The 14570-nt window shown below is 36.9% G+C and overlaps 1 protein-coding gene across 1 annotated transcript in view; it reads left to right on the forward strand.

Moving 5' to 3' along the window:
- LOC133658357 (inositol-trisphosphate 3-kinase A-like) overlaps positions 1 to 14570 on the forward strand; it is a 78010-nt gene that overhangs the window by 22858 nt on the left and 40582 nt on the right. Inside the window, exon 2 of the mRNA XM_062060278.1 lies at positions 7182 to 8239. Within this exon, the coding sequence (XP_061916262.1) occupies positions 7223 to 8239 (1017 nt within the window). The 5' untranslated portion in view covers positions 7182 to 7222. The remainder of the gene's footprint in view (positions 1 to 7181; positions 8240 to 14570) is intronic.

Genomic DNA, 14570 nt, shown 5'->3' on the forward strand with positions numbered 1-14570 from the left:
TCTATTGTGAGCGAACTGTGGTGCTGAATTTCCCCAAGGGATCAATAAAGTACTTTCTATTCTATTCTATTCTAATAAAACATTACTTACTGTACAATGTCTGCTGTCATTAGGATGCCGACTGATAGAATCTTGTTATATTCCAATTTTCACTTTAATCATAATTTTTGCGCCTAAAGGGTATCTGCACTTTTTTGGGGCATTTTGCCTATCGTTCACAATCATTATGAGGGACAAGAACACCATTTTTTTTGGCATTCCAACATATAAAATCGGCTCCTTCTTGGCGGTTAGCAATGCAGCTAATGAGAGCCATCCATTATACCTCCTAAATGACTTTAAAAATGCATTCAAAAACCGTCAACAATACTTCATGTACGTTCCATAACCTGTATAGCAAGGAAGCTGTAGCGACATAGTTATTGCAAGAGCGAACACTGAGGAACTCTTTTTCTAGCGTATTAACACATCGTATTAGCCGTAGAAGCTAACTACAGCAAGACAGTGTTTCCCATAAACTGCCAAGATACCTGTGGCGGTGGGGGCGTGACTATGGGCGTGGTCACCATGACATCATTGAGTGATTTGCATAATTTACTACAATGATATGATTTTCTCTAAAAAGGCTCAAAAAATGTATACTTACTAATTAATAATAACAGTTTTGTTTTAAACGTCCATCCATCCATCCATCCATCCATCCATTTTACAATATAATTACAACACTTTATGTACATATTTATATATAGATTTGAACAATAAGTTATTCACTGAAATATATTTATTAATTGTGGTTCTTACAAAAAATATATCTTATAAAAATATAAAAGCTAAAATGTCTCTTAAAGCTCTGCCCCTTTAATTAGTGCCTACTAAATTATTTATAGCCTACTACTACAACCATATTATTTACCAGCAACATAAAGTGAAACGGAGGCAGAGGTGTCCTGCCACAGTCAGTAACAAATAAACAGAAAACAGTACTGGTGGTAGATAGACACAAAGCTTCATCAAACATCTGATCCACTGAACAAAGAGCTCCAAAAATCTTGATCCTACACTTCTCTTTTGTAAAGTAAATCTGAACAGCCAATATGGGCATCTACATCAACTATATGATTTACCTGAGAAGCTTGACAGGACACAAAAAAAATAAAATAAAATTAAAAAATTAAAAACTTTTTTTTTTTGTGGCGGCCTTAATTCTTTCGTGGCGGGCCGCCACAAATAAATGAATGTGTGGGAAACACTGCAAGAGATAAGCGAGCTTCTACGTCGGCACGAAACACGTTTGAGTTTGTAATGCACAACAATGTGATAAGATACCAATCTGTACTGACTGAAAAACACACAAAATCACATTACAGTATCTGTAAAGTATCATCCCACATTTCATGTTTTGTTTGTACACAGCTTGCTCGACAGCATATGCACTGTAGTGTACGCTGATGTGCCGCATGTATCATGAGCAATACACTGTAAAAAAAAATCCGATTTTTATGGTTACTTTACTCTAAATTTCTACTGTAATTTTTCTATTTTTTTTAAATAGTTTATAAAACTGTAGAATTGAAGACATTATCTGTAAATAAACAATCCGCCTGTTATTTTAAGTAATATGCCAGTAATGGGACGGTGTGGCAGCAATCGGAGGGTTGCTGGTTACTGGGGTTCAATCCCCACCTTCTACCATCCTAGTCATGTACGTTGTGTCCTTGGGCAAAACACTTCACCCTTATTCCTGATAGGTGCTGGTAGCGCCTTGCATGGCAGCTCTCTCCATCAGTGTGTGAATGGGTGAATGTGGAAATACTGTCAAAGCGCTTTGAGTACTTTGAAGGTAGAAAAGCGCTATACAAGTACAACCAATTTATCATTATCATTTATAATGACAAAATATGTATATTTGTATTTTTTTTTACAGAAAAATAGCAAATTAATTATACATAGCATTTTCTGTTTTCTTAAATTACTTTCAAATTCATGTAAAATTACAGTAATTATCTTTCATTAAATATGTAGCTTGTTATATAAAAGTCTATGTCCATACTAACAATAGAATAAAGGTATTTTTGTGCAGAACTGTTTGCATCGTCACTTTATTAAAGGTGGTTGATCTTAACAATTCAGAAAAAATCTGTAAAATAATGGTATTTTTCTGTAGAACTGCCAGCATTTTCACTTCATTAAAGGTGTTTGATCGTAATAGTTTGGAAAAACTCTGTAGAATAATAGAACAAAGGTATTTTTCTGCAGAACTGTTTGCATCGTCACTTTATTAAAGGTGGTTAATCTTAATAATTTAGTAAAAATCTGTAAAATTACGATATTTTTCCGCAAAATGTTTCATGAAAATTTCTGTGAATATAATGTTTTTGATCATTATTTGTTTTACAATGTTTTACTTTAATGTTATGGTTTTTGTTTGGCAGCCATAGCTGCCAGTAGATGACCGTTTTTTTACAGAATTTTTTTTTACAGTGTAGTATAGTGATTTACTCGATGGACAGTTGTCCAGCTGGCCGGGGATGTGTCCAGTTGATTTGGGTAAACAATCCATTATTTTGGCATAGTTTGGCTCAAAGTTCGCTCTCTCGGCTTCCGTCGGCTCAAACGTTTCAGCCTCTTCTTCGTGCTTGCTTCAATAAGCAGTAGTTCATCCTCCCTATATTTAGTTTGAATAAGATAAGGTTGTCAATGCTAATTTGTCCAAAAATATTCGTCTTCATTGTCTGTGCTGCTATGGAAACGGAAATAAATGTGCAGCTAAAGAATTAGTTCCTGCTGTGCATAAAATGACCAAAATATGGTAAATATTGTACATATTACATTTTGTTATAATTGTGTCTGTTATTACATTATATGTGTGTATATAAAACGTTGATGCAGAGTTTTGAAGTTGTTTAAGATGGCTTTAAATGCTACAATGTTGACGCTCATTAGCCGCATCTTGCGAACGTTTTTTCTCATCTTCAAAATCCTAAATAAAAGACGTGTGTTCTTGTCTCTCATAATGATTGTGAATGAAAAAAGTGCAGATCCCTTTTAAGAAACTTCTCTATAACTTAAGATCCAGACTTTTGTTTGTGTGTTTCTTTTGTTTGATATTGTCTTTACTGCCACAAGTGGTGGAAAATTGTATTACAACTGAGTATTAATGGGTTTTTTTGTCCGGCGCTTGCGGCCCAACAATGGGCCACAGCTCTATGGTTAAAAAACACCGATATAGAGGAGATTTTATTAGTGTGGTTGTAGTCAATTCCTAAAAATATCTGAGCGCTCATGTCATTTGACTAGCGTTTCTGCAGTGGATTACTAAAACAATAAGAATGCTCTTGTCACAGAAACCTTGACTAGCATTTTTTAGTAGACCCTCAAAACTTCATCGTAGCACTCCTGTTAAATATATGATTTTTGACTAGTGTTTTTGTAGTAGATTCCTAAAGCCAGCAGGAATGTTGTACAGAGGATCTTTGACTAGTGTTTTTGAAGTAGATTTTTACAAACATCATTTACCATGAATTGATTAACGTGGACCCCGACTTAAACAAGTTGAAAAACTTATTCGGGTGTTACCAATTAGTGGTCAATTGTACGGAATATGTACTGTACTGTGCAATCTACTAATAAAAGTTTCAATCAATCAATCAAGCACGCTCCTGCCATTAAAGCATCTTTAACTAGCGTTTTTGTAGTAGATTTCTAAAAACATCAGAGCACTTCTGTCACTGATGGATCTTTGACTAGTGTTCCCTTGGATCTTCTGTATTGGTGAAGTAAAAGTTTTGAGACATCATAGACTTGCATTGACAATGTTACGCAAAATAACAAGAAAATTAAAAGGAAAATTCCAACCCCTGATACTTTGTTTTCTGAAATACGTGGCCAGAGGGTAAACTTTGGAGATGTAGTGTCTATACACAGGACAGCAGTGTTACATTGTGAAGTCTGACTGTTTAAAAAGAATTAAATACGTACATCTACTTATTTCAGCCTATTAATCTTCCTCAGGGAATTATATTTGTTTAAATCAGGGGTGTCAAACTGGTTTTAATTGCAGTTATGGCTGCCCTCAGAGGGCGGTTTGTAACAACGAAAAAATATATAAGTAGTACCTATGAATTTGATTATCATTTATATTTTTGACATACGCTGTAAAAAAAAATCTGCAGATTTTACAGTAAAAAACTGGCAACTCAGTCACCAGAATTATACTGCAAAACAGTGTTTTTTTTATACCATACTATTGTAAATTTTTAAAAAGTACTTCTCTTTTTGTACAGTAAAAAATGGCAAATCAATCCCTAGAATTTTACCGTTATTTACAACATTACAACAGTAAATGGAAAAAAAACAGTACAACTTTTTAAACATTATAGTCTGGCAGCTTGGTCACCAGGATTTTTATGTAAAATTGACAGTGTTTTTTTTACAAAATATTACTGGAAATGAAAAAAGGTTTTTTTTCCATTTAAATTCTGGCAACTGAGCTGCCAGTTTTTACTGTAAAAAAATGTGGTGCTGTTTATTCAACAATAATAAACCATACAAACTACAACTGTAGATTTTACAGTAAAGAACTGTCCGCTCAGTCGCCAGAATTTTACTTTTAAGTTTATTTTTACATTTACAGTAATATGCGATATTAACACTGTGATTTAAAATATATACTGTCATTTTTACAATTTGATGGGTAACTTGTTTTAAAATCATAAGTCAAGCAGATATTTAAGCATTTATTTTCATGATAATGCAAAGTATGATAATATAATTTGTTGCAATATTGGATGATAAAGTTTAGACTTGATTCAATTTAAAGCAGTACATTTATTGTTCTTTGTCAAAATGTAAAAAAGTAATACTTTGACGTATTTTGCAGGCCATATAAAATGACATGGCGGGCCAAATGTGGCCCACAGGCCTTGAGTTTGACACCTTTGATTTTACTAAACATGCCCTTTTAAAAGAGCTATTTTTTGGGGGGATATTTGTGTAATCAAGTAAATGTTCACTTCGAAGTAGTAGTGAAGTCTCCCTGCTTCCTCAGTGGCTTTAAGCAGGAAGGCTGAAGGAAGGATGTGAGAATTTCCGAGGTTGGACAGTATGACTAATGCTTTGCTTATTTCAGCCTATTAATCTTCCTCTGGGAATTATATGTTTAAATCAGGGGTGTCAAACTTGTTTTAATTGCAGTTATGGCTGCCCTCAGAGAGCGGTTTGTAACAGCGAAAAATATATAAATTGTCCCTATGTATTTGATTATCATTTATAGTTTTGACATACGCTGTAAAAAAAAATCTGCAGATTTTACAGTGAAAAACTGTCAACTCAGTCACCAGAATTATACTGTAAAATAGTGTTTTTATAACATACTATGGTAAATGAAAAAACAGTACTACTGTTTTTTACAGTAAACAACTGGCAGATCAATCTCCAGAATTTTACTGTATAATATACTGTTATTTACAACATTTTACAGTGAATGGAAAAACAATAGTACTACTGTTTTTTTAAACATTCAAATCCGGCAGCTTGGTCGCCAGAATTTTTATGTAAAATTGACAGTGTTTTTTTTACAACATAGTACTGGAAATGGAAAAACAGTGCCTCTGTTTTTTATTTAGATTCTGGCAACTGAGCTGCCAGATTTTACTGTAAAACAATGTGGTGCTGTACATTTTACAGTAAAGAACTGGAAGCTCAGTCGCCAGAATTTTACCGTAAAAAACAGTGGTGGAGTTTTTTTTTTTACATTTACAGTAATATGAGAATTAAAAAAATATGTCATTTTTACAAATTGTTTTGAACTCATAAGTCAAGCAGATATTTAAGCATTTCTTTTTATTTTATTTTATTTTTAAACTTTTCAATGTTTTTTTTTTTTTTTTTGTTAAAATAAAAATATCCATCCATCCATTTTCTACCGCTTGTCCCTTTTGAGGTGGCGGGGGGTGCTGGAGACAAGCTGAGATAAGTCTCAGCTGCCTCCGATGAGGTAGCGACTTGTCCATGGTGTACCTCGCCTTCCGCCCGAATGCAGCTGAGATAGGCTCCAGCACCCCCCGCGACCCCAAAAGGGACAAGCGGTAGAAAATGGATGGATGGATATTTTTATTTTAACAAAAACATTGAAAAGTTGAAAAAAGTTAAAGTACCACTGATAGTCACACACACACACTAGGTGTGGTGAAATTACCCTCTGCATTTGACCCATCCCCTTGTTCACTCCCTGGTAGGTGAGGGGAGCAGTGAGCAGTACCGGTCCGTGGATCGATTGGTACCGGCCACACAAAAAATAAAAAAATAAAATTTTTTTTTTTTTTTTTTATTAAATCAACATAAAAAACAAAAGATACACTTACAATTAGTGCACCAACCCAAAAAACCTCCCTCCCCCATTTACACTCATTCGCACAAAAGGGTTGTTTCTTTCTGTTATTAATATTTCTGGTTCCTACATAATATTTTAATGTAGATCAATACAGTCTGCAGGGATACAGTCCGTAAGCATGCATGATTGTATTTTTCTATGACAACATCCCCCCGTCCGTCGAATTTTCAAGCGTTGACCGGTCCGCAGTTAGAAAAAGGTTGGGCACCACTGATTTAACCCCCAATTCCAACCCTTGATGCTTAATGCCAAGCAGGGAGGTACAGCTCCCATTTTTGACAGTCTTTAGTATGACTCAGCCGGGGTTTGAACTTATAACCTACCGATCTCAGGGCGGACACTCTAACCACAAAGCCACTGAGCAGGTTTAAAGAGTATGATAATATTGGATAATATTCAAGTGTAAAACTGATTCAATTTAAAGCAGTATATTTATTGTTTTTTGTCAAAATGTAAATAAGTAATACTTTATTGACGTATTTCCTGGTGTTCGCGGGCCATATAAAATGATTTGGCGGGCCAAATCTGGCCCCCAGGCCTCGAGTTTGACACTTGTGATTTTAATAAACAAGCCTTCTGTAAAAGTGCAATTATTTGTGTAATCAAGTAAATGTTCACTTCAGTGTAGTAGTGAAGTCTCACTGCTTCCTCAGTGGCTTTAAGCAGGAAGGCTGAAGGAAGGATGTGAGAATTTCCGATGTTGGACAGTATGACTAATAATGCTTTGCTGTACTGTACTGTACTGTCACGATGCATAAGGTTTCAACTTTTTTATCTTCGTAACCAACAGCCAGGGTGTGTCAGGAGCTGCTCCCTTCTACGGCGAGCGGGATGGGCCAAACTCGCTCAACTCCCTCGCATGGCACCATTACCCCCGGCGGAGCGCTGTGGAAAGCAAGCCAGGCGACCCGCTCGCTCGACAGCCGCAGATTAGGGAGCGGGAGAAAGCGTCGACCCCTCCGGCTGCACGGGAACCTAATGAAAAAACAAGCCTTGTCGTGTTTGGGAAGGAGAAAGCGAGACTCCAGCCCGACGAGAGAGGAGCAGAACTGCGGAAACGCAGCCGAAGAAGCAGCCGAACGCAGAGAGGGAAAGTTACCCAGAGACGAGGCTGTGCCCGCGGCAGAGGAGCAGTGGGTCGCCGCGGGTTGCTTTTTGGAGGCATCGCAGGGCCAAGATGCAAGCAGTCAAGCGGGTGTTGGAAGGACGGTTGATCCGTCCCATGTGTTAGGTATTAATAGGCGGAGTGGCGAAGATAGAGCTGCGGGCTTCCAGGAGACGATAGCCGGGCAGGAGGACCATGCATCGGACGCCATGGAAGAGCAGCAGCTGCGGGGAAGCAGCCAGCATTGCATAGGAGGGCTGAGCGGGACTGGGGGGGACACTTCGCGGACTTGTTCAAGCTTAGATGCGGTTGTGGACAGTGGGGTGTTGGAAGTGAATGATTTGATGACAAGTGCCGAAGACGGAAACACCGTAGCGGATATCGGAATGCAAATCGACACTGATGAGCCTACTCGTATTCGAACGTTCCCTGGGACCATACCGAAACTAATCATCACGCGGGACCCCAGCCCCAGTCGGACCCAGGAGTCGCCCAACCAGCTCACCTTCCGCAGCGGGTCCTCCTTTGAGCTTCACCCGGACGACGAGTCTCCCTGCTCTGACAGCGGCTGCGGAGGGTCCCCGTTTCTGATGCGGTCGCCGAGGAAACTGTCCAACTCCTCTTCCATCGGCCTGTCTTCGGTCTCGTCCTTTGAGGAGTCCGAGGACGACTTCGCCGGCAGCGACATCGAGTCCAGCCTGTCTCCGACCAGGTCTTCGTGTAGCCCGGACGATGGCTCAGCGGTGAGTGCCCTCTTTACCCATACCTACACAGCGAAACCTGGGGTGTTATTTCAACTCAAATCGAGTTAAAATCAACACTTTTGCTGAGTTTATATATTTTTTAATAAAAATAACACTTTCAATAGTGTTTTTTTAAAAAAACTCATTAATTGTGTTAATATTTGACACTTTCTGTGTTGTTTTGACACACACGTGTATTTTTAACACTGAATTGTGTTATTCCTTTTCACTATTAAGTGTTAAATTTTAACCTTTTTTTTTTGTTGATTGACACAAAAGTGTCTTTTTAGCACTAAATTCTGTCATTTCTTTTTCACTGTGAATGTCACAAATTGACACTACTAGTAGGAAGGAATAGCAGTGTAAAAACACACTTTAATGGTAAATGGTAAATGGGTTGCACTTGTATAGCGCTTTTCTACCTTTTTTAAGGAACTCAAAGCTCTTTGACACTATTTCCACATTCACCCATTCACACACACATTCACACACTGATGGCGGGAGCTGCCATGCAAGGCGCTAACCAGGACCCATCAGGAGCAAGGGTGAAGTGTCTTGCTCAAGGACACAACAGACGTGACTAGGATGGTAGAAGGTGGGGATTGAACCGGGAACCCTCAGGTTGCTGGCACAGCCACTCTCCCAACTGCGCCACACCGTCCCCCATACTTTTAATGTATCATAAAACATTAAAAGTGGTATTTCACATTCAAATTAAAGTATAAAAACGATTTTACTAAATGTGAAAATACTTCAAGACACCTGCAAAGCTACAGAAAGTTATGAACACCATTATGCCATACATTTCTTAACTATCTGTGTGTGTATAGATGTTCAAATGTGTTGACACACAAGACTTAGTGATCAAGTATCTTAGAATCTTATTTATTCAGGACAAAAATACTTACAGAGCCATGGAAATTGGGTACAACTGTATTGACACATTTACATTGTAAATAATAGTACAATGCTCATTTCCACCATATGCACTTTGTAAGTCAAAAAGGCTTGTACGTAAAAAGAAGGTCTGCTCTGATGACACTCTGCTCGTCACTTTCAAACACTTGGCAGGCATGAAAATGCTCACTAAAATGATCTACAACAATCTTGTTCACCAGGAAGAGTATAACACTATCGACAACAAGTTATTGTTATTGTTGGGCAGTGGACCACCATTGTTGTCATTTTGCACTTAAAGTTGGTGTAGTTCGCACATACTGTATGACAAACATATTCATGTAAAAAAGAAGACTATACTGTGATACTTTAACCCATGAGTTCATTTGTGATTCAAAACATTAATAACTTAAATTGATGCCTGCCATTGAAATACAGTAAAAAAAACTATTTAATTGGTGCTGAAACAGCCTGTTTCTCAAAATACTACAGTAGTAAGTCGGGGTACTCTGGGGTAATTTGAGGTAGACTTACCACTGTTTTAGATTGTGATGACTAATACTACTAGACACACCTGCACAGGGGCATAAAAGCACATGGTACAACTGCTGCCTGCGGGAATGTTGTTCTGATATCACATTTGTCCCATGTTAACTAAAATTGACCAGGGGAAGAACACACCAGCTGTAAAGTGAATTACTTCCTCAGTTAGCTTTAAGAGTTACTGTAGACTACAGGAGAGGAAGGCATTTAAGCCACATATCACAGCCAGTTAACCCAGATCTATCTAAAGTTTCCACTGCCAACATCATCTGTGGTAATAACCGCAGCATTACTTTGTCATCGACAAGGAATTTAACACAGTACAATGATGACTTTAACTGCAAACAAGAAACACAAAAATCAACACATCCTTTCTTCGTCATAAACCAGTCAGTATGTGTACATCAGGGGTCACCAACCTTTTTGAAAGCAAGAGCTACTTCTTGGGTAGTGATTAATGCGAAGGGCTACCAGTTTGATACACACTTAAATAAATTGCCAGAAATAGCCAATTTGCTCAATTTACCTTTAACTCTATGTTATTATTAATAATTAATGATATTTACACTTAATTGAATGGTTTAAAAGAGGAGAAAACACGAAAAAAAATGACAATTACATTTTTAAACATAGTTTATCTTCAATTTCGACTCTTTAAAATTCTAAATTCAACCGAAAAAAAGAAGAGAAAAACTAGCTAATTTGAATCTTTTTGAAAAAATTAAAAAAATAATTTATGGAACATCATTAGTAATTTTTCCTGATTAAGATTAATTTTAGATTTTTGATGACATGTTTAAAATAGGTTAAAATCCAATCTACACTTTGTTAGAATATATAACAAATTGGACCAAGCTATATTTCTAACAAAGACAAATCATTATTTCTTCTAGATTTTCCAGAACAAAAATTTTAAAAGAAATTCAAAAGACTTTTAAATAAGATTTACATTTGATTCTACAGATTTTCTAGATTTGCCAGAATAATTTTTTGGAATTTTAATCATAATAAGTTTGAAGACATTTTTCACAAATATTCGTTGTCAAAAAAACAGAAGCTAAAATGAAGAATTAAATTAAAATTGATTTATTATTTTTCACAATAAAAAATTTTTTTTTACTTGAACATTGATTTAAATTGTCAGGAAAGAAGAGGGAGGAATTTAAAAGGTAAAAAGGTATATGTGTTTAAAAATCCTAAAATCATTTTTAAGGTTGTATTTTTTTCTCTAAAATTGTCTTTCTGAAAGTTATAAGAAGCAAAGTAAAAAAATGTATGAATTTATTTAAACAAGTGAAGACCAAGTCTTTCAAATATTTTCTTGGATTTTCAAATTCTATTTGAGTTTTGTCTCTCTTAGAATTAAAAATGTCGAGCAAAGCGAGACCAGCTTGCTAGTAAATAAATACAATTTAAAAAATAGAGGCAGCTCACTGGTAAGTGCTGCTATTTGAGCTATTTTTAGAACAGGCCAGCGGGCTACTCATCTGGTCCTTACGGGCTACCTGGTGCCCGCGGGCACCGCGTTGGTGACCCCTGGTGTACATGCACTTCAGACTTCTCAAATAGTTTGGTTTTGAATAAGCCCTCTACAGACCATGGGAACACCTTAATCCAATCGTGTTGGGTTTTTGAAAAATCGGACTAACACACCTGGATTATGCGATTGGAAACCAGCTCTCTCGAGGGGCGGTGTGCTGCAGGAGAGGACCCTTAGTATCACACATGCGCCAGTCTCAATGCGCGGTAAACATACTTGCCAACCTTGAGACCTCCAAATTCGGAAGATTGGGGGGGGGGGGCCTCCAAATTCGGAAGATTGGGGGGGGGTTAAGGGGGGAGGAGTATATTTATAGCTAGAATTCACTGAAATTTAATTATTTCTTATATATATATATATATATATATAAAATAGAATAAATACTTGACTTTCAGTGAATTCTAGCTATATATATATATATATATATATATATATATATATATATATATATATATATATATATATATATATATATATATATATATATATATATATATATATATATATATATCAGTGCCGTGCAGTCACTAGAGGCAGGGGAGACACGGCCTCACCTGCCATCATGGAAAGAAAAAAAAAAGTAAAAAGAAAAAAAAATAATTAAATTGTTATATGTATCCAGTGATTATACTAAAGTTATTTTCCATTTAACTTCACCAGTTTTAGATTATTTTTATTTTTATTTTCACATTTGCCGTTCAAATACTGAGAAGAGACGGTGCGGTGATCAGCAGCCAGTTGAGGCACGTCACTGCGTTGTGCCTCAACATGGATTGTGCGCAATGACTCGGCTAACTGCTGGCCTGCTGTGCAGTGAGACCGTATTGCTATATGAATTATATTATACATTTCCATAGTTTAGTTAGCTGAGGTATATAATGTACAGTGTATTTTGTCAACAACTGTATGTGTGTAACGTATTTCTTGTGCTGAGCGATCATAAAACTGGAGGCTCGTCTCATAACCCCGCCTCCTGGTGCCAAGCATCTCCGCCTCAGAATGCACCGCCCGACGGGAGCGCCACACCAACCAAAGCCCACACCCAAACCCTCCACGTGCAAGACCGAATCCACCCAAAAAAAGTCACTTAACAAGAAGCCAAAAAGTGCAAAAACAACAATGCTCGCGCGGCGCTCCGTAGGAGCCGTGAACAGGGACACAACATTAGGTACACCTGCAGACTGCTGCGCGGATTTCATATTTCATTCATTCACAACTCTTCCAACATGAACACCACTGCTCCCGCACTTATAAGTAAAGGTAAGACCATAATAAAGTTTTTTTTATTAAATGTGCTTTTTTGTGTGCTACAGTTTGTAAGTGTAAAGTTAAAGTACCAATGATTGTCACACACACTAGGTGTGGTGAAATTTGTCCTCTGCATTTGACCCATCCCCTTGTTCACACCCTGGGAGGTGAGGGGAGCAGTGGGCAGCAGCGGCGCCGTGCCTGGGAATAATTTTTGGTGATTTAACCCCCAATTCCAACCCTTGATGCTGAGTGCCAAGCAGGGAAGAATGCTGGTATGAGCTTTTAAACATAACCCGTTAACTGCTGCCAATCAAATGGTGAATATGATACTCTTTAGGGTTCATATGTTTGTAAATCTGACTGTGATGAAGTCAGTGCCTCACCAGCCATGAACCTCACCGCACGCCACTGATATATATATATATATATATATATATATATATATATATATATATATATATATATATGTGTGTATTTTATATATATATATATATATATATATATATATATATATATATATATATATATATATAATAAAATACACACACATATATATATATATATATATATATATATATATATATATATATAATAAAATACACACACATATATATATATATATATATATATATATATATATATATATATATAAAATAAAATACACACATATATATATATATATATATATATATATATATATATATATATATATATATATATATATATATATATATATATATATATATATATATACATATATATATATATATATATATATATATATATATATATATATATATATATATATATATATATATATATACATATAAATAAAACAAATACTTGAATTTCAGTGTTCATTTATTTACACATAACACTCCTCTCTACTCATTGTTGTATTTGAAAGTGCAATGCTTTGCAGCCAGTAGCACAGCCTTTGAAGGAGCATAGGTATGGGCAGTGTAATATTCTGGGTTGGAGTCAATAACCAGGCGAGGTGACAAAGTTACGTCTCTTTACTTCATACTTCAGAACCGACTCCCACACTTGCCGTCAGGGTGCGCAATACAACGTAAACAGTTGGCCAACCAAAAAGTAACCACAGAACACTATACGGTATAGTGTTCTGTGGTTACTTTTTGGTTGGCCAAGCGGACGTGACGACAGGCTGTCCTCACTTAGGTCCGCACGGACCTGGAGGGGGCGTGCCTTAAGTCCAGCTGGAAATCGGGAGAAATTCGGGGGAATGGTTGTCCCGGGAGATTTTCAGGAGAGGCACTAAAATTCGGGAGTCTCCCTTAAAATTCGGGAGGGTTGGCAAGTATGGCGGTAAACAACCTGGAAGCAGACAATTCAATGAAAACATAGCAACGATTGTAATGAAGAGGAGACTGTTTATTTGCTTCAGAAACTAAAAGAACAAAACATTTTGAAGTGCATCAATGGGAGAAAAAAAGAAACAGAGATTTATTAAAGAAGATGGCTGAGGAAATATAGAAGGCCAGCTTAATTTGGAATCCCGAATGAGATGAAATAGAATGAAGCAGATATATTAAAGGCAAATAATAAAGTGTCCGCAAACCTCTTGATGCTGCGTTTGTGCAAGCAAACAGATTCACTTTATGCACAACTGGCAAGATAGTCCAGAACAATAGCAACCTTCCTCTGGATATCAGTCGAGGCTCAAATGTTTTTTTCCTTTGGATTTAAAACTCCTTACATCAATCCACACAGCCTTTTGGATGAATTTTAAGGCATTCAAAAGTCTTGTTTCCATTATTTTCGTCTGAAAATTCCTTTGAAAAAACTCTTCCGTCGGTCTTTCATTGCATCAGACCGGCATCCGCCCCGATACATTCTTGGTAGTAGCGTCATGTTTATAGCGCATTTCTTGATGCTGTCCGCTATTCAACATCAGCATAGGTGGTGACTTGTCCAGGGTGTACCCCGCCTACCGCCCGAATGCAGCTGAGATAGGCTCCAGCGACCCCCCCGCAACCCCGAAAGGGACAAGCGGTAGAAAATGGATGGATGGATAGCCATTAGAGACGTAATATTTGTAATATGTGCCGATATTACAGTGGACATCAGTTAAAACAA

This window comes from Entelurus aequoreus, linkage group LG10 (genome assembly GCF_033978785.1).
Source record: "Entelurus aequoreus isolate RoL-2023_Sb linkage group LG10, RoL_Eaeq_v1.1, whole genome shotgun sequence".
Classification (NCBI taxonomy): domain Eukaryota; kingdom Metazoa; phylum Chordata; class Actinopteri; order Syngnathiformes; family Syngnathidae; genus Entelurus; species Entelurus aequoreus.